We start from the raw sequence: 25,300 nt of genomic DNA, 5'->3' as shown, positions 1-25,300 counted from the left end.
ATCTCTGCATCCACTTATATTCACGGAGAAAAGAAGCTTCTCTGATTACCGCTGATAGTAGTTTTTGTCTATTTGTATGAAAGAGGTGCTTAGTCATTTTAGTTAAGCCATAGTAATAAGTTATACCCTTGGGTCTATGGCTTCCCTAACTATGGATGGTTACCCTGGCTTACAGTACTAAGCATGAATTCCTTCCTGTGGAGTGGGGCTCGAATTGAATCAGAGGGTGATCAGTGGATCACATGACAGTTATACCACTACTACACACATGGGCATGTTTTGCCTAGAAGGTTGATTTTGTAGTTAGTAAGATTCGCAACTAGGTAAGTTCTTTGATGCCTTTTCTCTCCTAGCTGCCTGCATCACAACTGGCTCTTTGAAAGTTAGCCGGGGGGGGGGGGGGGGGTGAGATACCATTTCCAGTGAGTTCCAACTTGCTTTCTCTTTATCTTATAACTGGTGTGTGTAGAGTTTTCAGCCACGGGGGTTTTACACTGTAGTTCTGATTGGTGTCCAAGAGAACTGACAAGAACCTGTGTTGTTTTGGGCCCTCTGGAACCTCTTGACCCACTCTTTTGGAGGTAACCCACATCTGGCACCAGGAATTTTGTATGGCAACCCACTGCTTCTAGGAGAAGCATTATCAAGCTACAATGGGTGCCCCTCATCAATCTCTGTAGTTTTAAATTGCTTACAAAATAGTAAATTTTCCTGTGGCTCTTCGGTTCATCTTTGGTTTTGGTTAGCTCTCTCACCCTCTCTCCCTGATCTACCACCCCTACCCTGCTTAAATATTGACACCTCTACTGTTGCCATTCCCCACTTACTTTGCCTGTGTTCTATCCACACTCCTGTAGGGCACTCCTCTCTCCCAGTTTCCTCTTCCTAGTCTCCAGACTACAAGGGAAGAGTACTCTAGGCTAAACAGAGTTAAAGAGTGGAAGCTGAGATTCACATATGAAGGAGACCAAGTGGTGGCTTTTTTTCCCCCTGAGCTGGGTTATCCCACTCAGTATAATGTTTTCCCAGTTCCAGTCATTTACATGAAAACTTCATGATTTATTTTTTTCTTCCTAGTTGAGTAAAATTCCATTGAGTATTTGTACCCATTTCTGTCATCTATTCATCAGTTGATGGACATCTAGGCTTTCATTTCCCTGCTTTTGCCCATCAAGCATGGGCATGCAAGTATCTATGCAATGGGTGATCCATTGCTCCCTTTGTTCTGCAGCTGACAATGAAAACAACATCACCTCCAACCAGTCCCGATCTCCACCTGCTGCAGTGGAAGAAAAGTGGAAACCTCAGGTCCAGAGGAACAGTGCCAACAACAGTAGGTCTCAGCATGCTGGAGCCCAGGGCCCCTGGAATTCCTACAGCCCCAGTGTATCTATAGCCTGTCTCCCCACTGCATCTATAGCCTGTTTCCCCAGTGTTTCTATAGCCTGTCTCCTCACTGCATCTATACTCTGTCTCCCTACTGCATCTGTACCCTGTCTTCCCACTGCATCTATACTCTGTCTCCCCACTGCATCTATACCCTACAGCCCCACTGCATCTATAGGCTCTCTCCCCACTGCATCTATACCCTGTCTCCCCACTGCATCTGTAGCCTGTTTCCCTACTGCATCTATACCCTGTCTCCCCACTGCATCTGTACCCTGTCTCCCCACTGCATCTGTACCCTGTCTCCCCACTGCATCTATAGGCTCTCTCCCCACTGCATCTGTACCCTGTTTCCCCACTGCATCTATAGGCTCTCTCCCCACTGTATCTGTACCCTGTCTCCCTACTGCATCTATAGCCCACCTCTCATTGCTAACACCTGTACTTGCTGTGAGACTGAAGATGATACTTACTTGTCCTTAGGACTCAGGCAGGAATTCTTAACTCACAGACAGGCAAAAGAAGGCCAGGAAAAAGGTGTGTGTGTGTGTGTGTGTGTGTGTGTGTGTGTGTGTGTGTGTACTACTTAAAGCCAGAGTCACAGCGAGAACCCCTCATGTTAACAATTTCCATCGGCTCTTTTTTTGATAGTAGCCCTATAACACTTTTCTCACTATAGATTCCTATATAATTCCTGCTGAGGAAAAGGTTGTATTCAAAGTTTTAGGCGACTGACACATATGGCAAGTATGTTGCATACGTACCACTGTATACCATCCTTATGCCCACGGCAGGCATTATTTATCAACCATAGAACTTTATTCCTATGGTACCATAGGGATATGTATGATACAGTCCACACCAATTTGCATGCAAAACAAAACGCATTTGTTATTCTTCATGTTAGCCATTTAGGATATTGCTACTGCCAGGTTAAGCAGCTTTGAACGTCAAAAGTAATCCTTTCTCTTTTTTGTGTCCCCTGCCAGCCACAACCAGTGGTTTGACACCTAACAGTGTAATCCCTGAGAAGGAACGGCAAAACATCGCAGAGCGGCTGCTGCGGGTCATGTGCGCTGACCTGGGCGCACTGAGCGTGGTCAGTGGGAAGGAGTTCCTCAAGTTGGCTCAAACCTTGGTAGACAGTGGAGCCCGCTACGGGGCCTTCTCGGTCACTGAGATCTTAGGCAACTTTAACACCTTGGCTCTGAAGCACCTGCCACGCATGTACAACCAGGTGAAGGTGAAGGTGACGTGTGCCCTGGGCAGCAACGCCTGCCTGGGCATCGGTGTCACATGCCACTCCCAGAGTGTGGGCCCTGACTCCTGCTACATCCTCACGGCCTACCAGGCTGAGGGTAACCACATCAAGAGCTATGTGCTGGGTGTGAAGGGCGCAGACATTCATGACAGTGGTGACTTGGTGCATCACTGGGTACAGAACGTGCTATCAGAGTTTGTGATGTCAGAGATCCGGACCGTATACGTGACAGACTGCCGGGTGAGCACGTCCGCCTTCTCTAAGGCTGGCATGTGCCTTCGCTGCTCAGCCTGTGCCTTGAACTCAGTGGTGCAGAGCGTACTGAGCAAGCGGACGCTGCAGGCCCGCAGCATGCATGAGGTCATCGAGCTGCTCAATGTGTGCGAGGACCTAGCAGGCTCTACAGGCCTGGCCAAGGAGACCTTCGGCTCTCTGGAGGAGACGTCACCACCACCCTGCTGGAACTCGGTGACAGACTCGCTGCTGCTGGTGCACGAGCGCTATGAGCAGATCTGCGAGTTCTACAGCCGTGCCAAGAAGATGAACCTCATCCAGAGCCTCAACAAGCACTTGCTGAGCAACCTGGCCGCCATCCTGACACCCGTGAAGCAGGCAGTTATAGAGCTAAGCAACGAAAGCCAGCCCACCCTGCAGCTGGTGCTCCCTACCTACGTCAGGCTAGAGAAGCTGTTCACAGCCAAGGCCAATGACGCGGGCACCGTCAGCAAGCTGTGTCATCTCTTTCTGGAAGCACTCAAGGAGAACTTCAAGGTGCACCCAGCCCACAAGGTGGCCATGATCCTGGATCCTCAGCAGAAACTTCGGCCGGTGCCACCCTACCAGCACGAGGAGATCATTAGCAAGGTGTGCGAACTCATCAACGAGGTAAAGGAGTCCTGGGCTGAGGAGGCCGACTTCGAACCTGCTGCCAAGAAGGCCCGCTCAGGCACCGGAGAACACCCCACAGCTCAGGAGGATGACCGGCTTGGCAAGAACGAAGTATATGATTACCTTCAGGAACCCCTCTTTCAGGCCACTCCCGATCTCTTCCAGTACTGGTCATGCGTGACCCAAAAGCACACAAAACTGGCCAAGCTAGCCTTCTGGCTCCTGGCTGTTCCTGCTGTAGGGGCTCGAAGCGGGTGTGTAAATATGTGTGAACAAGCACTTCTGATCAAAAGGAGGCGACTGCTTAGTCCCGAAGATATGAACAAGCTCATGTTTTTGAAATCCAACATGCTTTAAGACTCAACTTTGAGGGAAAAAAAAAAAAAAAACAGACAAAAAGAAGAAAAACATTAGGAAAACACACACACAACACTGTCACAAACAAAGAAATTTAAGTTCTAAACACTGTGGAACCTCATTGTAAATGCCCCTTGGGAACTTAAGTGCTTTTTTTTCAGTGTGTGTGTGTGTGTGTGTGTGTGTGTGTTGTGTAGTAGATGCACACGTGTCCATACCCACACACATGACATTGCATGGGTAAAGGGTGTGGGAAGCTCATACTCAAATGCACAGCCAGAGAACCTCCACATGTGTGCACACATACACACACAGAGACAAACACACACACACACACACAAACACACAACCCTGGTGCGTGCATGCATGCCTTTCCTCAGGTGTGTGTGCACTGAGCGGGGTGTGTCAGGAAAGCTGAGAGACTGGGAAAGCAGGAGTAACGGTTTCGCTTTTCTCAGACAGGGGCTCTAAGGACTCCATTTTCAGGTGTGCAGATTGGGAGATGCTGGGGTTGTGAAGTATTCAGGCAGCTGAGGGCTGAAGTGGCTTGAACTCCCATCCCCAACCTCGGCCCTCCCTCACCATCCCTTCATCCCCTCAACCCATGGTGCCCATCCTCGGCCCCAGCTGCTCTGACCAATTCTCCAAACTGCATCAGATGGACAGTTTCTGCACTGGACTTGATTTCTTGTTTCACCTTCAGGGCATTAAGCTGCTGTACCTGTGACCTCCCCCTCAGATGTCCAGGGCAGCTGCCTTAGAATACACACTATCTATCTCCCCAAATCAGGAAAGGAGACTCTAGAAATATAAAGCTGATGTTCTACTTTTTAATATGAGAGAGAGAGAGAGAAAAAAAAAAACAAGACTTTCTTTTTCCAGAGACATACAGCTGACTCTCCAATCATTTGTTGTTGTCATTTTTCACACTACTTTAGCAATTTTTTTTAATCTTTTGGGGTATTTGGTTTCTTTTCACATGTGATTAGATTCTTCTGGGAGGCACTGAATGTCTGACTTACATGCTGGAGTCTTGTTTGTTTTACTTGCCCCTTATTCCTAAATCACACTGTAAACTAGCTCATCTCAGTGGCGGTGTTCAGGACTCACCTAACCAAGATCAAGGCCATGGCTGTGGGTCTGGGGTAGGGATTTGGGAGGAGTTGTGGGTCCTTGGCTGTAGGGTTTGGCAGATGCTATTGTGGGAAGCATGTGGCTTTAGGGGTCCTGAGTGTCATCGAGAGAAACTTTGCCTGGTTCCTGCCTGTGGTAGTGTGAATGTCCACCTCTTGAATGTCTGCCTCCTGGACTCAGACTGCTTCCTCCTACTCACCACAGCCTGACCTTCAGTTCTACAGGGACATTGACTAAGTCCATATTTCTGTCTGCCAGACCCACAGTCTCTCCCCCTCCCCAAGTCCTAGAGGTTTGGGGAGTTTACAACCCTCAGAGGTCCCCACAGGCACCTCAGATCTGTAGTCAGGACAGTGGTGGAGCACAGTATGTTGCTGGTTGAACAGTTGGCATTCTGCAGGTGGGTGTGCTTGACTAAATGCTGTGAAAGGGGGTGTTAGCCCTTGCTTCTAATCCCCTTGGCCAGGAACTAGTGCTTCTCCACGGAGTCCAGATGCCAAGAGGGGGCCGCCATTCTCTTCACAGGATGATGAGCATAACCACCCCATAAAGGTCTTTAGCTTGGTGTCTCTGATCCCTCCAGTGACCACAGGCTGTGCCATGGGGCTGCTTACACCTCAGGCTGAGAATGGCCACCCCTGAGGGGTTATTTGCAAAAGCACCTCTTCTACCTGGGGCTTGGACTGCCCCCCTCCTCCGTCATAAAGCATTACTCAACTGAAAGATACCTCAACTTCAAAAGCACTGTACCCATAGTCCTCTCCCCTGGGTCTCTGTCAGGTGGGGAGTGAAGATAATTTAAAGACTCAGTGGCTTCCAGTTATGCTCAAGGTTCCAGAACTCTGATCTTGAGGCCTAAGCCCACACTCTTCGCCTCACGAGACCAACCAAGCTCTCCTGTAGAGTCTCAAACATACAAACAGATCAGAGAAGGCTGCGTCCACATCCACGCTAGCAAGCTATGGTCTCAGGAACACCATACAATCCCTATGGCAAGGGATGTTTTAGACATTTCCATCACAGTGTCTTCAACTTGGCACTTACCATCAGAAGAACCTCTGTCAATAATAGATCCAAAACAGGAACTGAATGCCACTCTCTGAAGAATGTAGGAATGTCTTCACATTGCCCGTGGTATTCCAGGAGGTGGCCTCTGGATTGATGATGAAGGATACCTCCAGTCTCCCTCATCTGTTGGGAATGGGGCCATAACCCAGCACTTGTAGCCACACTGGAAGCTGGGTGCTTAGTGCAGTCAGTGAAAACAGATCCTCAGGCAGAGCTGGGCCTGAGCTGCTGTTAACAGCCAAGCCCAGAAATGTGCATTGCAGGTATTCTTTTGGAGTATGGAATATTCTCCCTCCAGAAAGAAAATTAGTGTTAAACTCCAGGCATCTGGTCATAGGTAGTCACCTCCTGTCCAGTTCATTTGCACCTTGCATCATCTATCCTTGGGGCTTAGATTGCCTCTCTAGGTTTAGCGTGAGCCCTGCTTGGTCCTCAGAACCCGTCTCTGGGCTGCCTTGTCCTCAAAGATTATAAGGCGGCAGGCAGACTATCATTTCTCTCTAGTGTCCCCAACCGGAAAAACTGTGCCCAGTGTCTGCTGTCATATGGGCCATCTCCACAGTGCACATCCTGCAATCAACAACTCAGTAAATCCCAAAGATCTCCCAGGTCCAGCCACAGGCCCCATCAACAGCAATATCCAACTTACCAAATTCTAGTTCATCCAAAGCGCTAATATAGGCTCTTCCAGTTGATCTCCAGTGGCCTGGGCTGGCCTCAGCCTTCAGAAGGATTTTGTCATCTGCCTCCTGATTCTGTGACCACTATAGGTCTCTCCACCATAGGCTATTGGGGGCTGGGACACCAGGAAGCTGGACCATTTCTAGCATACAGCCTACCTTGAGCTGTATGAATCTCTGGACAAAAATGGTCGTTACTTTAACATGCATGGACCCAAACACAGAAGTAGAGAAGAGGTGCTTCTCCCCAAGTTAGAAGTCAAGCTCAAGCCAGGGCCTGCAGTTTGTTTGCCTGGGATTGAGTCACTCAAGAGATCTCAGGTCTGTGAGGAAGAGGAATGGTTGTATATGGAAGCACTTGTTCTCAGTGTGGTTCTGTTTCCAACACCTGAGTCCTCCTGCCAAGCTTCCCTTGCATGGCTTTCAGTGCCCAGGATGCAATGAGTTCTATGTGAACACAGCTGCCTGCATCTCATCCCTGGGGCTGGCTTGTACAGGAAGCCATGTGCTATGGCACAAAGGATGCCATCACCATCCCGCTTGATGGCTCTGCATTTGGCATTGTGGGGTTGGCCCCTGGCTGAGGTAAGGGTACCTGTTTCCTGGTGATAAGGGCAGCTGGTATACTGATGAGAACTCATCTCCAGGTTTCTAGGAAGGAACTGGGCACCAGCCGTGTGGGCTGGCCAAGAGTCTTCATTTCAGTTTGACTAATTTGATCTCCTGCACTTTGAAGAAATGGAAGAATTGTACAAGGCATGTTTTCCACTGTGAAACTGAATCTCTGCTTTTGGAGCCCCCTGCCCCCCCCTTTTTTGGAGCAAGGTCCCCGATATTTGTGGCCTCTGTCTAGACTTCCTGAGGAGAGTGTGGGTGTGGTGCATGCTCACTCTGAGGACACAAGGTTACCAAGAAGTATCAAAGCTCAGATGTAGGTGGCATGCCACCCCAGGCCTCGCCATGTCATGCTTAAAGAGGAGAGAGCACAGGACACTCGTTACCCTATAAGCTATGCCAAGCCCCTAGCTTCCTGGTCTTGGCAGTGATGTGACACTGTTGTGTCTGTCATATATCTAGAAGAAGGTTTCTGGAGGGCAGAATCAAGAAGTGAGGCTCAGGCTATACCCTGGAGACGGTGCAAAGGGGCTCCTGTCCCCAGGGCAGTAGGAAAGCTGGACAGGAGGCTGCCCCTCCCCTTCACTGTGGCAAATGTTTGCTAGGCCAGTTATGGCAAACCAATGATGCGGTGTTTCCTCTTGTTTCCTTCCCATTTCCCCTTTGCAGGCTCTCCAGGGGATTCTGTGGCTGTGGTAGTTTTTCCTCGTCTCTCATTTGGGTCTGAGGATGATAATCAGGAGAGCCCTGGCTTTGTCCAAGGGAACCTGTGGTCTCTGAGCACGTATAGGCCTCACATGGAAGAGGGTGGTGCTTTAAGGTTCCATTCTCAAATGGGAAGCTGACTAGCCTTGGAGTTGGTCTTGTCATCACCACCCACCAAGGTCCCACCATCCTTGGGCACCTTGACTCTTTGAACCAAAGTTCCTTAAAGGAGCAGAGCCCAGCCTTGTCCTTAGGAGCCAGGATTTGCAGACCCACTGGAAGGAGGGCTCTCCCAATCTAGGTGCCAGAGGCTCACCTAAGACCGTTCTTCCACCCAGCCAGGGTGGGTGGCTTCCCAAACAGGGCTCAAGCTTGTGACCTGACTTGGACTGGGTCTGGCCAACCATGAAAGAGTAAGAGCCATGTGGCAGGGCCTTCCAGATCCCGGCATCAGGAAGCCATTTTGTATAACAACCCGAAACAGAGATATTTTTTAAGACTCATGAATTATTTTCAGTTGTCTTCTGATCCTATTTTTTTTTCTTTTCCCCACAATTTCACGTTGGTGATTCGTTCACATCAGGTAAATCTTGAGAACACCTTGGTGCCCCATTCCTCCTGTCCTCTACTCAGTGACCACGTGTGCGCGCCTCCATCCTGTCTCAGTAGTAAAGACGTTCTAGGCAATACCATAGACACATCTGTGTCTTGCTTCGAGTGCAAGAAACTCAAGTCATCTTAAAAAAAAAAAAATTAAAAACACAAAAAAAATTTACAAAAAAGCAAACACACACACAAAAAGTATCTTTTTTAGGCCAGAGTTTTCTACAGGTATTAATGAATATTTTTCTTAATCCTTATAAGTTTTATGTGTTTAATATTTCTTAATACCAGTAGTATTAATTTATACTTTTGTAGCAACATAATATTTTTATAAACAGCCAGTGCTTGGCTCAAGTCTTCACGGGGGTTTATGCAGGGCTATCTTAGGGACCCTGTGTACCATGTACTGTATTTAAAAAAAAAAAAGTTACCCAGCATCACACTTGCTGTGTTAATCAACAAAGACGTCATTGGCGGTCTCCTGTATTGATGGTGTGGATCCAGCAGTCCTTCAGGGAGCCACATTGCATGGGGTTGAGTTGCCAGTTCTTGTGATACATAAACTCCCAAGGCCAAACTTGAGGGTTTATTTAGGGTTTTCTGTGTGTTCTTTGGGGTGTTTTATTTTACTTTGGGTACTGTTTCTCCATTTCACAGCCAAATTGGTTTCATGGTGTTTAAAAATTTTACTGATGTCAAATGGAAAAAAGGAACAGAAAAATTTTTAAGATTTTTTATGGAGTAATAAAATGTGAAGCTGAGCTGTCTCAATGTTACTGTTTTCACATGTCTGTTCTTGTCCACAAGTGGAATATTCCCATGGATGTGGAGAAGAGGAAGGTTCCACTGGGTTCCTTAAGTCACCAAAAGCCCTGGCCCAAGATCCAGTTCCTCCCCCAACCCCCAAACCATTTCCCAGCTGGTTAATGCCAAGGTAAAAAGACATCCTTCAATGATTAGAGGATCAGTCGCCTAAGTGCGCACCGGAGTTCATGTCAGTGTTGTATTTATGGTTTTACAATAAAACAACCTTTAGGAACCTCTGGTGTGTGGTGTTTTTCTTAGGGTTGGGGTTGGGCCCTATCACCCACTCAACATAGCAACTGCAGTGGCTGGGTGAATAGAACAGAAGTCCAGTACCAAGGTGGTGTGAACCTGTCACACGCTGAAGTCATGCTTGCCCATTCTTCATTTAAGGGTCATTGGTTGGCACGACTTAGACCCAGCTCAGTGTTTGGTGGATATGGGATCAATAGTGGGGATTTTGGAATTTTGGTTTATTTAAAAAGTGGCAATATTATAAGTACATGTTTTCATCTACATCCCGGTGTGAGAATATGGAACTGCTGACAATATTGTAAGTACATGTTTTCATCTGCATCCAAGGAGTCCGTGACCTGCCATGGGATGGCTTGTAGAGGCCTGTGTCAGAGAATAAGGCATGGGTTTGGATCAGTCCTGGTTCAGTACAGAAGGCACACATCCATGCTACAGCCCTCCATGAGGCCTCTGCTGTAGTAGGAGGAGTCTCCCATGCACCGTGCATGTGTTTATAGCTGTTACATGCATCATTTTTTTCCTGGGCAGACCAGCCCAATTCCTGACAGCACCGGAACTCTAAGCACATGAAGTGTTGGCTCCTGCCACTTGTTCTGCGCCTGATGTCAAAGACAAGAGGACATTTTTGCCTTTCTTCCATAGGCTCGAAGTTGAGGGAGAAAAGATCCCAGCAGAAAATGGACTGTGGCCCATGTGGACCTCAAGGAAGCCCAGCACAGGAAAGCTGCCCAGCACAGGAAAGCTGCCCAGCATTGGAAAGCTGCCCGCTTAGCCTCCAGGTAAGTAAAGGGCAAACCCCCTCCCCACCTCAGGCTCCACCCAGTCCCTCACTAGTGCTAAGGAGCTTCATTCTAAGGAGATGATTGTTAGGATCTTCTGGAAAAAATTCCATCAAATTACGTGCATGCAGCCTCTCCCTGCAGGCATGCCTCATGGAAGCTTCTACAAGGGAACCGTGGGCATCTCTGTGTCCGCAGATAAAGTTGGTACGGGAATTTCTCCACACCTGAAATTATAAGGAAGTCTGTGGTGTCCACAAAGTTTCTGAATTCCCTCACCACAAGGGTCAAATAAGGCCAGGCCTCTGGGTTATGGCCTTTCAAGAAGGTGATTATTAAGAAGCCAAATCCTTACTGTATCAAGTAAATATGAAGTAACCACTAAAAACCCCAAGGCTGTAGCAAGTCCCAGGGAAAGCCTGTCCTGAGGGATAGCTCAGAACTGTCACAGAAGCAGGTGCCTTCAGGACAGACAGTTGGGAACAGGACACGTGAGCTACAGGGAGAAGTATCCTCAGGACAGCCCAGAACCTTCAGCTCGTCTTCCCATAAGAACTGAGCAGCCCACCTGGGGTAGCACACGTCTCGTTCCAGGACTGGATAGGTAGAGGCAGGACAATCTTGGGTTTGAGGCCAGCAGGGGGCTACATAGAAGGATCTTGTCCCAAAGCCACTAAGAACTGAATGGATTTTTGTGAAGACGTTTGGGTTTTCATAAAGAATCCAGAACAGAACTGTACAACAAACAAATAAAACTGTGAATCTGATGTTTCTCCCACTAGTGGGAGCCAGCCAGCATGTGGAACTTGTATTTAATATTTGCCCTCTGAAATATTTGTCTTCCAGGTCACTCCAAAATGCTCCACTTCAGAGTGGTCCCTCCAAACTCCCATCGGCAGCTGCTTCTGGCAGATGAGGGTGGATGCAATCCTGATGCTGATGGTCAGTCCAGCTGGGGACCTTCCCACAACTTCTTTCTACACAGTTGCCTGTCTCCCTCGTGGCTTCTACCCTGTCCACTTCAAACCAGAGTTATGATCATAAACACTGTCCCTTCAATCTTTTCTGTGGAAACTAGAAACCTCAAATCCCAGACTTGGAAGAAAAAAAGTTCCTGTGTGTCCCAGGGGACAATAGAGTGTTCTAGACTCACATCCTGCCTGCCTGACAGAACACTGCGATACATGGCCTCAGGGCATGAAAAGCAATCCCTTTGCTGAACTAGCCATCAACTCTGAACACTGTGGTCACTTCTCCGGGCACTGGCCTGGTTTCTGCTGCAAGGATGACTTTCCACTTGTGAGCATATCAAGCCAGGCATCTTCCACATCCATCATTATCTGCCCAGCACCCGGGTACTGGATGGATGCACTTAGTACCAGACAATTATGGGAGACTCTCCAGGGCATGGGCATGGGCCAAGCTTGTCCTCAAGCTACCCTGGCCAGCCCACCTTCCTTCTTTCCCACATGGCAAGAATCTGCCCAGCCCAGTGCTTTGGACTCTGGTCCAGGGCTCAGCTGGTTGTGGCAGATGTGGGAAGACCAGGAGACAGTCCATCAGGGCATAGGGCTGGTGAGGACCCCAGGAGACAATCCATCAGGGCATAGGGCTGGTGAGGACCCCAGGAGACAATCCATCAGGGCATAGGGCAGGTGAGGACCCCAGGAGACAATCCATCAGGGCATAGGGCAGGTGAGGACCCCAGGAGACAATCCATCAGGGCATAGGGCTGGTGAGGACCCCAGGAGACAGTCCAGGTCAAGGGGGAGAAACAGCAGGTGCTGCAGCTCCGGGTGATTTTGGATGGGTAAGGGAACAAGCTGACTGCTTGGAGGAAAACACTAGAAAGGACTTTGTGTGGCAAGGATTGGGGGCAACCTCAGGCACTTGGGCACTCTAGGACACCACTATGTATTTGTCCTTTCATCTCTGTGACCTTTGTGCAACCTCTTCTAGAAACAAGTGCCAGAGTTTCTGGATTTGGGGAGGGAGCAGATCTTAGAATTGAGAATAGTGTCTAGTAAATGTTGTTGCCTTGTTTAAAGACCCAGTCTCTTTTTGTTGTTGTTTGGTTGGAGTTTTTTGTTTGGTTTTTTGGGTTTTTTTTTTTTTTTTTTTTTTTTTTTTTGCTTCTTTGTTTTCTTTGTTTGTTTTGTTTTGTTTTGAGACAAAGATTTTCTGTGTAGCCCTAGCTGTCCTGGAGCTCACTTTGTAGACCACTCTGGCCTTGAACTCACGAAGATCTGCCTGCCTCTGCCTTCTGAATGCTGGGATTAAAGGCATGCGCCATCACCATCTACTGTTTTGGTTTTTTTGGGGGGGCAGGTTTTTTTTAATGTTATCTTTGTAAATCAAAATAACCCCACTCCACTACTGAAGAATTAGGAACTATTGTGTTTGAAACGGTGCACAGCCAGGATCTTGAACTATAGAAAGTTGTCACATGGCAAGCCATGCATCTTTCTCTCCTGGGAAGGCTGGTTTACTTATGCCCCAAGCCTCTCTTCCCCTCCAATACCCTTATTGTGACAATGAGATGCCAACACACAGGATGCTAGAAAATAACAGCTTGTTTTATTTGGGTCCAGATCATCTACGCCGGACTGCACTGTGACCGACAGTGGCTACCTCTGGCTTGCAGACTGGCACCTTCAACTGCGCATCAACTCCTCGTACCCTGTGGACACAGAGTGACTCAGAATGGGTCCTTGGGCAAGAATGAAACGTCACTTGCTAAATGACCTCTCTTAGGGTCATTGCATGGAATGGCCTGGCCTGCCTTCTCTGACTTGCTGGAAGTACCATTTTCCAGTGGGAATAGCAAGACCCAGAGAATCTAAGTGGCCCCTCTACCCTGGTCATCCTGCAAACTGAGCACTAACCCTAAAGTTGGTACTAAAAAGTTGGAGAGGAAAGTTGGAGTTAGGAAGTTTGTCCCATTTTACAACTTCTAGCTGCTCTTGGAGCCCAGCCTGGTGGTACAGGCTTGGATTCCCAGCTACTCAGGAAGAAAATAAACCAAAGCCTTCCTGGGCTACAGAGAAAAGTCAAGGCAGGATGAGAAACTCATTGAGACCCTGCCTCAAAACAAAAGCCTTAAAAAGGAGTGAGCTAGGGTTGGGATGTAGCTTAGTGCCTAGGCACGTGACAGGGTTAGGTTCAACACTAAAAAAGGGTGGGGGCGAGCCTGTGATTCATGTGGTCAGCCTGAAGGATGGAGGGCAGACCCATCCAGCTCCTCAGCTGTCCTGCATTCCTTCTGCTGGTGCCTGGCTAGCATCTTCTCTGGTCCAGCTAGGACCAGATAGGACATATTCCTGGGTTTGTCCCATTTCCCAGCTGGGAAGCTGAGGCCCAGAGAGTGAACCAGGCAGCTCCCCTGGAAAAGAGTCCATAATTTGACTCTCCAGTTCCTACTGTTTGCCAGGACCCCCTCACTGGACTCCTGAGGGCCTCCTACCATCACCAGGGACACCACAGTACTCCTTGCACTCCTTCTCAGAGTAGAACTTGTTGCCGTTGCCTTTGCAGCCTCCGTAGTTGAATTGGATGCACTTCCCTTGTGCTGCATCAAATGCCCAGAGCTCTATGAAGGCTCGGCAGGGGCCTTGGACTATGGGGAGATTGCAGGCCGCTGTGGAGGAAAGAGGGTCATGGAGTGTTAATCTTGCATCTGCTATTGGGGACATGCACAGGACAGTAGACAAGGCCAGGGGAGCCTGAACATCTAGATTCCACGGTCCTTCTTTTACAGACTGGGAAACTGGATGGGTCCCCAGAAAAGCAAACAAACAAAGAAACAAAACATGAGTGACCCAGGTTACCTGCACCTAGATGTTGACTTCCTATGAAAAACCACCCTGAGAAAACATTAACTCCTGCTCATGGGCAGACAGATCCGTGGGACAATGAGAACTGGAGACATCAAGGGTGCAAAGACAAGATGCACTCACCTATGGTCCGGCACGTCTGCAGACATTCCTTCTCAGAGACGAAGTTGTTGCCATTGCCTAGGCAGCCGCCATATTGGAAGGTCTCACAGGCCATGGAAGCACCATTGTAGTAATATCTCTCTTGCATCCCTAGGCAGGGGCCTTCTGAGTAGTTGAGCTGGCAGGAGTCTGGGAAGAGACAGAAGAGTAGCACTTACTGAGCACTTGCTGTTTATCTGTGCATGACTTGATATGCATCACCCATGCTAACCGCTTGCTGTGTACCTGTGTGCAACTTGATACGAACCATCCATGCTGACAGAGAGGTCTATCAACTCACCCTTTGGATAAGAAGCAGGTGCCCCTTATCTTCTACACCTCAAGATGATGAAGCTCAGAATGAATACCCAAACCCAAAAGCTCAAAAATCAGTCATCATTCCACTCCACAACCCAGAATGGGAGATTTACCAGTGACCCAAAGACCTATCTGCCCAGAGAATCTAGCTGGCTGCCTTCACCAACAGCCACCTTGACCTCTTCACAAGGTATCATCCCTGCCTTTGCTCTCCTGAGATCCATGGCTTTTGCTCTCCTGTCATCCATAAGACGCTTCTTGATGCCTGGACATCTTGATGCCTGAGTTCTCCTGGGCCAGGAAGTGCCTTTCATTACCTCTGTTTCCTCAGCATCACCAGCCCTTTGATGATGCTGTCCTTTGGACCTAACATTTGCTCCTTTGGAAGTCTCACAAAAACCCAAAGAGCCAAGGAAAACCAAATGTCTGGCACAAGACTTGCCATTTATGGAGCAGGCTTGGCAATTTGCTGAGCAAATTAAATGAACTGACATCCACACAAGGCATCCTTACATCCTTCTTTACTGATACAAGACTCCTAAAGGTCAGCTCAGGTGATGAGTATCCCGTTATATATGGAGAAAACCAAGGCTTGGTGAGCATACCGACAGGGTAGAAATTCACTCCTCATGGCAGAGCTGAGCCCTCCTGAGCCTGGGACTGTATCTGTTGCCTCTCTTTCTCCAACCCAAGAGGGTTCAGAACTTCATCTATCCGAGCTGAGAGATAGGCCTTGCAGTGCTGAGGCACCCAGGCTGAACTGGTCATGGGCTCAGCCGGCCGTGGACTCTGTTCTCCACAGCATGGCTGAAGCAGGTGAGCAAATGAATCTTACCTTCTTTCTTGAGGGTACCAGTCACTAGTGGCTCAGTCCCTGACCCTTCATTTTCTTGGGGCATCACTGCCCGCCGGGCTCTCTAAGGAGAGAAGAGAACAGCTTGGCAGAGATCTCAGTGTGGTTGCTTACCTGAATCCCTGAAGTTGTGGAAACAGACCAGACTGCCTAATGAGATGCTAGCTAGCCTCAGTGTCAATCAATTCACAGAAAGGGCTCAAGAGGGTTTCTGGTTGTAGAGTTCCCCCAACCCCAACCCCCAGGCAGAGTTCAAGGCCAATTAAAGAAGGGATGGGAGTGAAGGCCTTTGGTCACTAAGCAGCCTGTCTGCTCACAGGAGTGGTTTAAGACTTGAAAAGGTGGAAGCATGGTGGTCTGAGACTGTTTCTTCTTTTAAGGGGTAACTGAAAACTATCAGAGTCTGTGGTCTCTTCCAGATTCATCTTAACCTGGTGACATATAGGTCTTCCTTGGTGAGAAAGGAGAGATGGAGAAAAGGGAAACAAGTTAGACAACACAGCTGCTTAGAGGAATTGGATTAAATTGAAGGACTATTCCAACCCACAAGGATAAAGAAAAAAAGAGAGCGATAAATATGGAAAAAAAGCCATCAGTGTAACTCTCAATAGCATCTATCAGTGTAACAGCTGCCATCAGTGAGGAAAACCATGAGAGTTGTAAAAGAGGTTTGGTTTAATCTCATAGTTGAAATAATAAACTGCCATTTTAGACACTGCAGGAAATAAATCCACATCCTAGGTGTTGTGGAAGGAAGACAAACAAGCTAAAAACAATAGAAGAAAAACTTCCTGAGTTGAAAGAGTTGAGTTGTTCAGTTATGAGGGAAAAAATCATAAAAATTAAAACAAACAAAAACTTCCTAATAGACACTGTGGAGAAGAAGGACAGGGAGCCTGGAGGCCCTTGGGGTAAACGGGAGGATTTAAACACAGAAGCTCAAGAGCAAATGATGTAGATCGTGAGAAAGATGGCAACCCAGTCGTTCTCCTCTCACCCAAGCTGCTGACAGTATTATAGACTCACAGAAACACAGTGTAATCTGAGTAAGTGTGCTGACCCATTCTTATATCATCTTGACAGAAGCTATCTGAGGGGTGAGAACCTCAATCGAGAAAATGCCTCCATAAAATCAGGCTGTAGGCAAGCCAGTGAAGCATTTTCATAATTAGGGAATGATGTGGGTGGACCCATCCCATTGTGGATGTCAGGCTGACTGAGCTACAAGGAGCAAGCCAGTAAGCAGCACCCCTCTGTGGCCTCCGCATCAGCTCCTGCCTCCAGGGTCCTGCCCTGTGTGAGCTCCTTCCTGACTTCCTTCTTTGATGAACAGGGATATGGAAGAGTAAACCAAATAAACCCTTTCCCAGGCTGCTTTTGTTCATGGTGTTTCATCACAGCAAACGAAACCCTGACTAAGACAGCAGGGAAACAGAAATATGCTGCATGTGTTTTTCTTGGCAGGTAAAATGTTTCTGATAGAAACATTTCCACCAGAGAAAAGAAAATTTAAAAGACAGAAGTAAAATGTAATTGTAAGGAAATTATGATAAGCTACAAAGCAAATAAATATGGTTCCCTCCCCCTGCTTTCTACCAGTATCAGTTAGGCAATAAGGGGACATGAGTTAGTAGATGCCTTAGCACTGGCACCAAGTAAACAAAACACCTGGTAACTGAGCCAAATGGCTCTGTGAAAGGAAAGCTTTAGCTGTGTCATGGTATCTCCAGCTGGGGTATGTCATTGGATTTAGCCTTTTTTTTTTTTTTTTTTTTTAAAAAATTTTAAATAAAAAAGAAAATTGAGGGGAAAAAAGTATATAATGCCAGCAAAGCATACATTTCAAAATAAATAGTTACCAGGTGGTTGTAGTGGCACATGCCTTTAATCTCAGCACTTGGGAGGCAGAGGCAGGCAAATCTCTGTGAGTTCAAGGCCAGCCTGCTCTACATTGTGAGTTCCAGGACAGCCAGAGCTACATAGTGAGGCTCTGTCTCAAATAATAAATACATAAATAAATAAATAAATAAATAAATGCCATAATGGCCATGCAATTTTGTGTCATTAAAAAAAAAAAAAACCTTTTAAAAGTGAAAAGGGGGCAGGGCTTGAGAGGTTTCTTAGCAGTTAAGGGCACTTGCTGCTTTTGAGAAGATCCAGATTTGGTTTCCAACACTAACATGGTGGCCCACAACTGTCTATATCTCCAGTTCTAGGATCTCTGATGCCCTCTATTGGCTTCTGTAGGTAGTGCACACACATAGCACACATACATTCATACAGGTTAAAAAAAAAATCCATGAACATTAAATAAAAACAAAAGTGAAAGAAATGTAGCTTCTTCCTTGGGGCAATACCAAGTGGTAAATGATTCAGTATAATGGAAAGGCCCAGAAGACCCAGGAACCCAGGCTTGAGAGGCTGTGGCATCTTCCACAGAAGATTTAGCACGGCCGTGGTTATGGCTGAGGCTTGTTCCATGGCCTGGGCACAGGGCTTGTGTATGGTAGGTCAGGACATGCAGAGCTCTTATAGCTTGTATTCTTGTTGAAGCTAGCCCAGCGTTACCTAGGCTATGGCCTCCTCGATGGAGAATCCCATGGAAAATTACCCATCTCTGTTCTCAGAACCAGAGATTGGGGTGTCCTAGCTAACTTGTCTTAGCTTCTGTTAAAAGTGCTTGCCTCAAACTATGTACTTTTGAAAAGACCTCCCCCCATGCAGCTGCTGAGTGAGATGTGAGAACATGGTTTCTGCCTCTAAAAACAAAACAAAACAAAAAGAAACAACAACAACAAAACCCTGTGTCCTGGACACTTGGGGCTCCTCAGGTCCCTGAGTGTAGTTCCAGCCAACTGGAATAAAGACTTTCAATTGACTATTTGTATGTCTAAGTGATCATCTCTGGTGAGCTTCCTTTAACACATGAATACAAAGCTGAAGACAAGGAGTGGCCTGGCCATTGGACCAGGTTCAGTGTTTTGTCACTATTGGGGACTACAATAGTCACGTTAGTCTGGATTTTAAGTGCTCCAAGGAGGCAGCTGCTGTCATCCTGGAAGCCAACATCTTGGCCAAGCCTTCTACTCTCCCTGTGTGAATAGGCTTCTGGGGAACAATATTTGCAATTTCCACACTTGGCCTTGCAAGCTGACAGGCTGCTGTAGCTCTGTGCTTGTGTGCCTCATCCCTCTCCCCAGAGACATTAGCATTGTCTCTGTTCCTGTGCCCAAGAAACTGGTGTTGCTGGCCAGTTCTTAAACCCTAGTGAGGTACCAGTCTGTACAGAGTGCCTGAGGTGGGGCTGTTGAAGAGGGGTGGAAGAGATACTCACCACAAATGAAGTGGGCTCTACTTCCCGATCCCCAGGGACACATTCCCCTAAGGCAGAGGACACAAAAGAAGAGTGAGCAAGAGACCCAGGCTCTGGAGGGTGGACAGATGTCCTAAACCCAGATTTCTATTTGGTGGACACTGTGCCCTTCAGAGCACTTCATGGAGGGCCCTCCTCACTGCACTCAAAGCCTTTGATGGCACAATTAACAGACCCACATTACTCCATCAGTATCCTCAGAAGATCATCGACAGGGGCATTTATGGAGCACTTCCAAAGCATCATGCTGCAGCCTCTGATGTCTTTTTTCTCACAGACCCCTCACAGTGGGCCTTGGGGTGGAGGGGAAGTGCATTGTTATCCCATTTGACAGATGAGGTAAGTAAGGGTCTAGGATGGCTGGCCAGAAGTCACACCTCTGTGCTTGAACCACTAAGCTTCAAGGTGGGTACTCTGACTGTGGAGTCTGTGCCCTCAGCCCCACGGCTTTGCTGCCTCTCCAGCAGTGTCTGGAGATTCGTGACCCTGGGATAAGAATGGAATTGGTTAATTGCTGGCTCTGCTAGTGCATGTTCGGAGACTTGGGGCAAACCCCGGAGCCCTTTCAGTCTCTGTAGAGAGGGAGAAGACTGCAACCTTGTTTGTTTCTGAGTGTTATAGGAAGATACAAGGACTGGGGATGTTCTCTGTGGTGCAGGAAGGAGGAAAGGACCAAAATTCAGCATCAGGCAAAATACCACTTACCTTTGTCAGCCATAAAAATGATGGAGTCCTCAGGGATGCCCACACTCAGGGCCACCTCCCTGAACTCCTGCAGAAGGCTGTCCCTCAGCTGTGGCTCCCGGCCTGCAAACAGAAAGCAGAGGAGAAACTGAGAACCCTAGGTACCCTGGCCAGCTAGGGTGACTGTGTCCAGTGAAAAGTGTGGAAAGGACTGGCCCGTTAACTCTCTATGACATACCATTGAAAGATGGCTCCCCAAGAGAGAGACTGGGCCCATCATAGGTCCTGGGTCCTTATTCAGGGCTATTTTCATTGGCCTTGTCTGGGCCTTGGTGACTCTAGAGTCACTTTCCCCCAGCTCCTTTCTGTTTTCATGGGAGGGAGGGGCTCACGTATGAGTGTGTGCACATGCACATGTGTTTGTCTATGTGGGCACTTGTGCAGGTGGAAGCCAGGGGTTGAAGAAGGAATCCGCTTCCACTGCTCTCCTACCTTACTCCTTTGGGTAGTGTCTCTCAGTCAAACTCAGAACTCACAGATACGTCTTGTCTCCCTTGCCAGCTTGTGTGGGATCCCCTGTCAGATCCTGTCAGATCACCTACTGGCTGCAACTACGGGCAGGTGACCACACCGACCTGGTGTTTATGTGGGTTCTGGAAATCTCGATTTGGCCTCATTCTTGGTGGCAAGCACTTTAATCATTGAACTGTCTCCTCGACCCTAGGAGTGGCTTTTAGAGATAGTGTGAAAATTTTACCTCACAGGATGCTGGGCTCTACCTCTTCAAGACGAGAGGGCCCATTGTCCCTCCATAACCTGGAGTTCTCTCGCAAAGAAAAGGCAAGCTTCCTGCTCCTTCCCGCCCATGGTCCATAGATGGATAATCTCTGACCTACCCCTCCCCAACCCCAGCTCCAGCAGACTCATTGTTAAGGCCTTTACCATAGAGCTTGGCAGTGATGGTGGGTCCATGGTGGTGGCTGAACTTCTTGGTAAGGAAAATGGCATATTCGTCATAGTTGGTGTGGACCACATAGGATTCCAAGGTTATGTTCCATTCTGTGTGGGGTGCAGGCAGAACAAAGGAGCCAGTGGTTAGGCTCTTCACCCTGGAGGCTCATACCCAGTCCTCCACTCAGCATCCATCCCGACAACCACACAGTCCTCCCAAGGGCTCGCCATCTGCTCACCCAGCATCCCTCTCTCCCCAGCTGCTAGACAGCATCAACTCACCCACCTCCACTTCATCCACCCACTCTGAGTCCGCTCTTGTTTCCTCTTCTCTGCCTCCCTCCCTACCTTTCCTCTCTTTTTTCTACCTTCCTCTTTTCATTCCTCTCTTTCTTCCTTCTACCCTTCCGTTCCCCCTCCTCTCTTGCCCATTACTTTTCTCCCACCAGATTCCCATTCTTTTCTCCCTCTTTTTTTTTTTTTTAAAGCAGAGTTCCATTTAACCCAGGCTGGCCTTTTAGCTTGCTATGTAGCCAAGGATGACTTTGAACTTCTGATCCTTCTTCCTCCACCTCATTGCTGAGAATATAAGCATGAGCCACCATGGCCAGCTTTCCTTTCTTCCTTCCCCTTTCCTTCTCTCCTGTCTGTTTGTCTTTCCTCCTTTCTTTTCTCCCTCCATCACTCCATCCGCCTGTCTTTCAGATGACCCATCAACTCTTTGCTTACTGTTGTGCGTGCACTCGACCTTTTCCTCGGTCACCATCCATGTGCTCATCCCATGCACAATGATTTGGCACACACAGGACAATCAACAGACAGTTGCTAAATCTCTGAGTAAATTTGGGCCCATATCCCTCTGCCACAAAACACCAAGCATGGGCCCTGAGGGGTGGGGGGCTGATGATGCCATCCTTGGCATTCTGCACCTCTCCGGGGTCTGGTCATATGCTCAATGGAGGGAACTGTGGAGTGCCAAGATGGCAGTGATGCATTTGGGGCAAGGATGGATGACTTCTTAGGTAAAAGGAGAAGGAAGGGACTGTGGTGTGTTCCCTCACTCACTGGATTTGTGGTAAAGGAACTTTCCATCGATGTCTGTCTTCTGATACACCCCAGAGATCTCCTCGCAGACACCTCTCCTGGCAATGATAAAGCCAAAATTTCCAAATATCTTGTTTCATGGTCATCCTAGTCCTTGAAAATCTCTCTTTTGTACATGAGGGACAGAGAAAAGGGACACATTCATGTGTCCTGGCAGTAAGGTCGCTGTCATCATTGCTGCACATTCCCCTGGTGGCAGTGACGAACCGATGCTCAGATTTCATTCACTACTTAATGTTCCCATCTAGGACACGGGGATCACACATCAATACCCCTCACGGCTGTCAGAGGGGTCTCTCAGCACTTCCTATGGGTCAGGGAAGCCCTATAGAATTCTATTACAGTTACACAGTCACTCTTTGTCCTGTGAACACTTGTGCCATATGCTGGGGACACAGAGGAAACATGGCAGGCCTGTCCTTGCATGGGGCTTGTAGTAACGTGGGCCAGGAAGTCCATCCTGGGCCAGATGCAAACAGTGTACTCCTCAGCAGTACGTAGAGAGACTGTACTCAAGAGGGCCTAAGATGGCTTTCTGGAAGAAACGGCATGGAAATAGTGTGCCCGGGACTCATAGAATTAGGGCGGGGAGACTGGGAGAAGCACAGTGGCCTGGAGCGGTGAGAGTGTGACGGACTCTGGGAGCTGAAAGCTCTGCTGCAGAGGGTTGCAAGGGCTGTGGTGGAGCACAGAGTAGGGAGAGGTAGAGCTGAAAGGCCTAGAGGCCACATCAAGATTTCACTCTTAGTACTGAGGGCAGTGGGGAGCTATGGAAGGTTCTCATCAGCAAGTGTGGCTTTTAAAAAAATCTTTCTGGTTGCTGGGTGAAGACTGGATCAAAGGAGAAGACTGAGGTCGAAGGAGGGAAGAAAAGTAGATGGGTTGCAGGAGTCAGGGAAGGAGGGAAGGAGGGAGGGACAGACAGACTGACGGATGGAGGGACAGAGGAATGGAGGCTTGGACCACAGTGTCAGCAGTGGAGAGAGGGCAGGTGGGAGAGGCTTGGAGAAGGGGGAGAACTTCCTGACGGACTGCACAGCAGCAGGAAGGAATGGGTAGAGTCTAGGAACTTCACCCTAGACCCACTGGCCTGAGGCTCTCCAGCTAGGTCCTTGGGGTATTTGTTCCCTTCCTCAGCCAAAGGAGAATACCCAAGAAGAGGCAAGTTGCACAAGAAGCATAGTGTTGGAGATGTGGTCCTTGAGAGGCACATGAGACATCTGCTGGGGAGGATAGCAGTGAACTTGAGGCTCAGAAGCAAAGTCCTAGCTGTGGTTCCCAGGACAAGATGGGGGGTATTGGGGAGCCTGGTCATTCCTGCACCCCACTCACCGCCATCGAGTACTGGTCATGCTGATCTCAGCTTCTGTCGCCCCCTCCTGCAGCACCAATGTGCTCACGCTCATCTTGTTCTTAATCCGCCTCAGCCACGGGCAGGTAGAGCCCACCGCCAGGTTGTACCATTTTCCATAGATCTAGGAAGAACCACAAGCTGGAATCTGGATTTAACCAGGCCTTTGAGAAGACGTGCCCACATTCCCTTTCTCTTCTCCAAGGACCAGCCCTTTAAGGGACAGTGTCTCAGGGCGACAGTCGAGTTCCAGGTACAGCATATTTAGGGCAGAGGTGTGCAGAGTTCCCCTGCCTTACACAAGTCCTGCCCCTCAGAAGTAAAGAGTCTGAGATGCCCCTGTGGGAAAATAGGATCCAGGCCAGATATTCTGAGGTCACCAGCTGCCACTGCCCTGGAAATTGAGGCTTGGGTTTATACCTTCCATGGCAGTGTCTGTCACCTTGTGAGGTAGCCTGCGGAAGTACCATGGAGACACTACAAACCTGGTAGTGTCTTCTAGGACCAGCCAACCACCTCTTCCTCTCGACACCAGTCAGACAATGCTGACCGCCTAACCCCTGGACCTCCAGTACACCTGTTCCTTATCCTAAGGTATAGAAAAATCACCTGAAGAGTTCTGAGACCACCCAGATAGATGATGGAGACAGCATTGAGGTGCATAGGCCCCCCCTACTCAGATAATTTTATGATCCAGGATAAAGCTGGGGTTGCTGGCTCGACAATACACATGCACATGCACGCACACGTGCACACATTCAAAAATATTTGCACACAGCCACACACAGACACATAGTGCCATGTCTGCCACAGACCAAGGTGCCCTCAGGCTCACACTTTGTAATTTGCCCAATCCCACCAACCAGTGTCCTACCTCTCTTCCTCCCATAATCCCACAAGCCTGTCCCCAAAGCTCACAGGTTCGTGCCCACCCTATGCCACCTGTCGTATGTGGATTCCTCTGGGGACCCAGGAGGACAGGGCAGATTTGGAAGACACTAGGCTTATAGAGGGCCCCAAAGAACGAATGGCAGGTGAGGGAGCTGTATCTTCAGAGAATCTCGGAATAATCTAATAGACTGGTCAGGAAGGGCCCTTAGAGATTGAGATGCCATCTACAAGATAGAAAGATGGGGACCCCCAAGACAGGACAGGTAGGCCTTAGCCAGCAAGGCCCAGTAGCATGGGCCTACTGCCACTGTGGCCACCTCAGCTAGAGAGGGCAGTCTTACCTGGGACTCGCTGAAGTTCTCCTGAACCTGAATGTCTGGTAGTGTTGACGCTTGGTCAGCTCTCGAAGCAAGGCAGGCAGTCAGCAGCAAGAACAGGGCCCTGAGACCTTGCATGGCTTTGGCCTTTGAAGTCTCACAGCTTGGTGTGGGAACAGGGACGACTTTCCTGCCAGGGGCAGCTACAAACTGAGGCTGGGGAAGGGGCCAGAGGCAAATGATGACCTTGGTGTTTGCTCTGCTTAGCCAGGGCCAATCAGGGTCTTGGGCCAGCTCTAATCGATCTCTACAGCCCAGCCCAGGTCCAACTCTGTGGACAGGAAGCCACAGTTACTGACTCTGAAGGGACATTGACCAAGCACCATAGGGTTCAGACCCTAGAAGTTTCCTTATAGGTCTAACTCTCCCCAGGGAGAGGACGAAAGGCCAGGCAATGACTGGCCTTTCCTTCTAGTCCTTCCCAATGGACCTCATGCCAGTGAACCAGCAGATACAGGTAGCCTGGTTCTGGCTTCTTTCTCACATGACAAAGCTAAGGCCCAGGGAAGTTGGCTATAGAGCAAGGCATCCTCCCTCCCAGGACCCTTCTTCTGGTGTCCAGCCTCTCATATCCTTTAAGATAAATAGAACAGGGAGAGATGCTATCCTTTCACTGAGCCACACTGGTTTCCCACAGTAATAGCATCAGGACCCAGATGAACCCCCCCAAGCTCACCTCAGAAGCAAGTGCAGTTGCCTTTCACAGACATAGCTTTTGACTCTCTTGGAATGACAAGACCCATCGGGGACCCCACTATAAGAAAGGAGGGAGGTCAAGGGCAGAGCCTCCAAAGTCAGGCAGCCTCCTGCGGTCTTCTCACCATGTGAGCTTGAAAAAGTTGCCCAGCCCCTCGGTGCTCATTCCTTCACCAACAACCAGGGCTAACAC

General features: G+C 48.7%; 2 protein-coding genes across 8 annotated transcripts in view; one reads left to right on the top strand and one right to left on the bottom strand.

Annotated features, from left to right (window-relative positions):
- The window catches only part of Znf618 (zinc finger protein 618), a 167,790-nt gene extending 158,054 nt beyond the window's left edge, over nucleotides 1-9,736 (top strand). For 5 of the 7 annotated variants that reach the window (XM_034502815.2, XM_076934825.1, XM_034502814.2 and 2 more), the window contains 2 exons: nucleotides 1,232-1,333; nucleotides 2,376-9,736. In XM_034502815.2, coding sequence (XP_034358706.1) covers nucleotides 1,232-1,333; nucleotides 2,376-3,892 — 1,619 coding nt within the window. In that variant the 3' untranslated portion in view covers nucleotides 3,893-9,736. The remainder of the gene's footprint in view (nucleotides 1-1,231; nucleotides 1,334-2,375) is intronic. The other 2 variants (XM_076934828.1, XM_076934827.1) reach the window with 1 other exon arrangement.
- Nucleotides 9,737-13,090: 3,354 nt separating this feature from the next.
- Nucleotides 13,091-25,220, bottom strand: Ambp (alpha-1-microglobulin/bikunin precursor). The gene is made up of 11 exons (XM_034502817.2): nucleotides 25,088-25,220; nucleotides 24,376-24,567; nucleotides 23,125-23,267; nucleotides 21,754-21,830; nucleotides 20,680-20,796; nucleotides 19,759-19,860; nucleotides 19,015-19,061; nucleotides 15,663-15,744; nucleotides 14,492-14,659; nucleotides 13,999-14,172; nucleotides 13,091-13,215 (listed from the first exon to the last, which is right to left on the bottom strand). Exons 2-11 carry the CDS (start codon nucleotides 24,487-24,489, stop codon nucleotides 13,190-13,192), a joined length of 1,050 nt encoding a protein of 349 aa, XP_034358708.1. The 5' UTR covers nucleotides 24,490-24,567; nucleotides 25,088-25,220; the 3' UTR covers nucleotides 13,091-13,189.
- Between the last annotated feature and the right edge of the window lie 80 nt (nucleotides 25,221-25,300).

The sequence above is a fragment of the Arvicanthis niloticus genome, chromosome 5, assembly GCF_011762505.2.
Source record: "Arvicanthis niloticus isolate mArvNil1 chromosome 5, mArvNil1.pat.X, whole genome shotgun sequence".
Classification (NCBI taxonomy): Eukaryota; Metazoa; Chordata; class Mammalia; order Rodentia; family Muridae; genus Arvicanthis; species Arvicanthis niloticus.
The sequence above is the reverse complement of the archived record's forward strand: the minus strand, read 5'-3'. Positions and strand labels throughout refer to the sequence as shown.

Excerpts from the sequence above, each read along its gene's own strand:
- Ambp (XM_034502817.2), bottom strand. The coding sequence starts at position 24,489 with ATGCAAGGTCTCAGGGCCCTGTTCTTGCTGCTGACTGCCTGCCTTGCT. Across the intron at positions 20,797-21,753 it reads GTTCCTTTACCACAAATCCA|AATGGAACATAACCTTGGAA; the intron begins GTGAGTGAGGGA and ends CACCCCACACAG. Across the intron at positions 14,173-14,491 it reads GCAGACGTGCCGGACCATAG|CGGCCTGCAATCTCCCCATA; the intron begins GTGAGTGCATCT and ends TTTCCTCCACAG.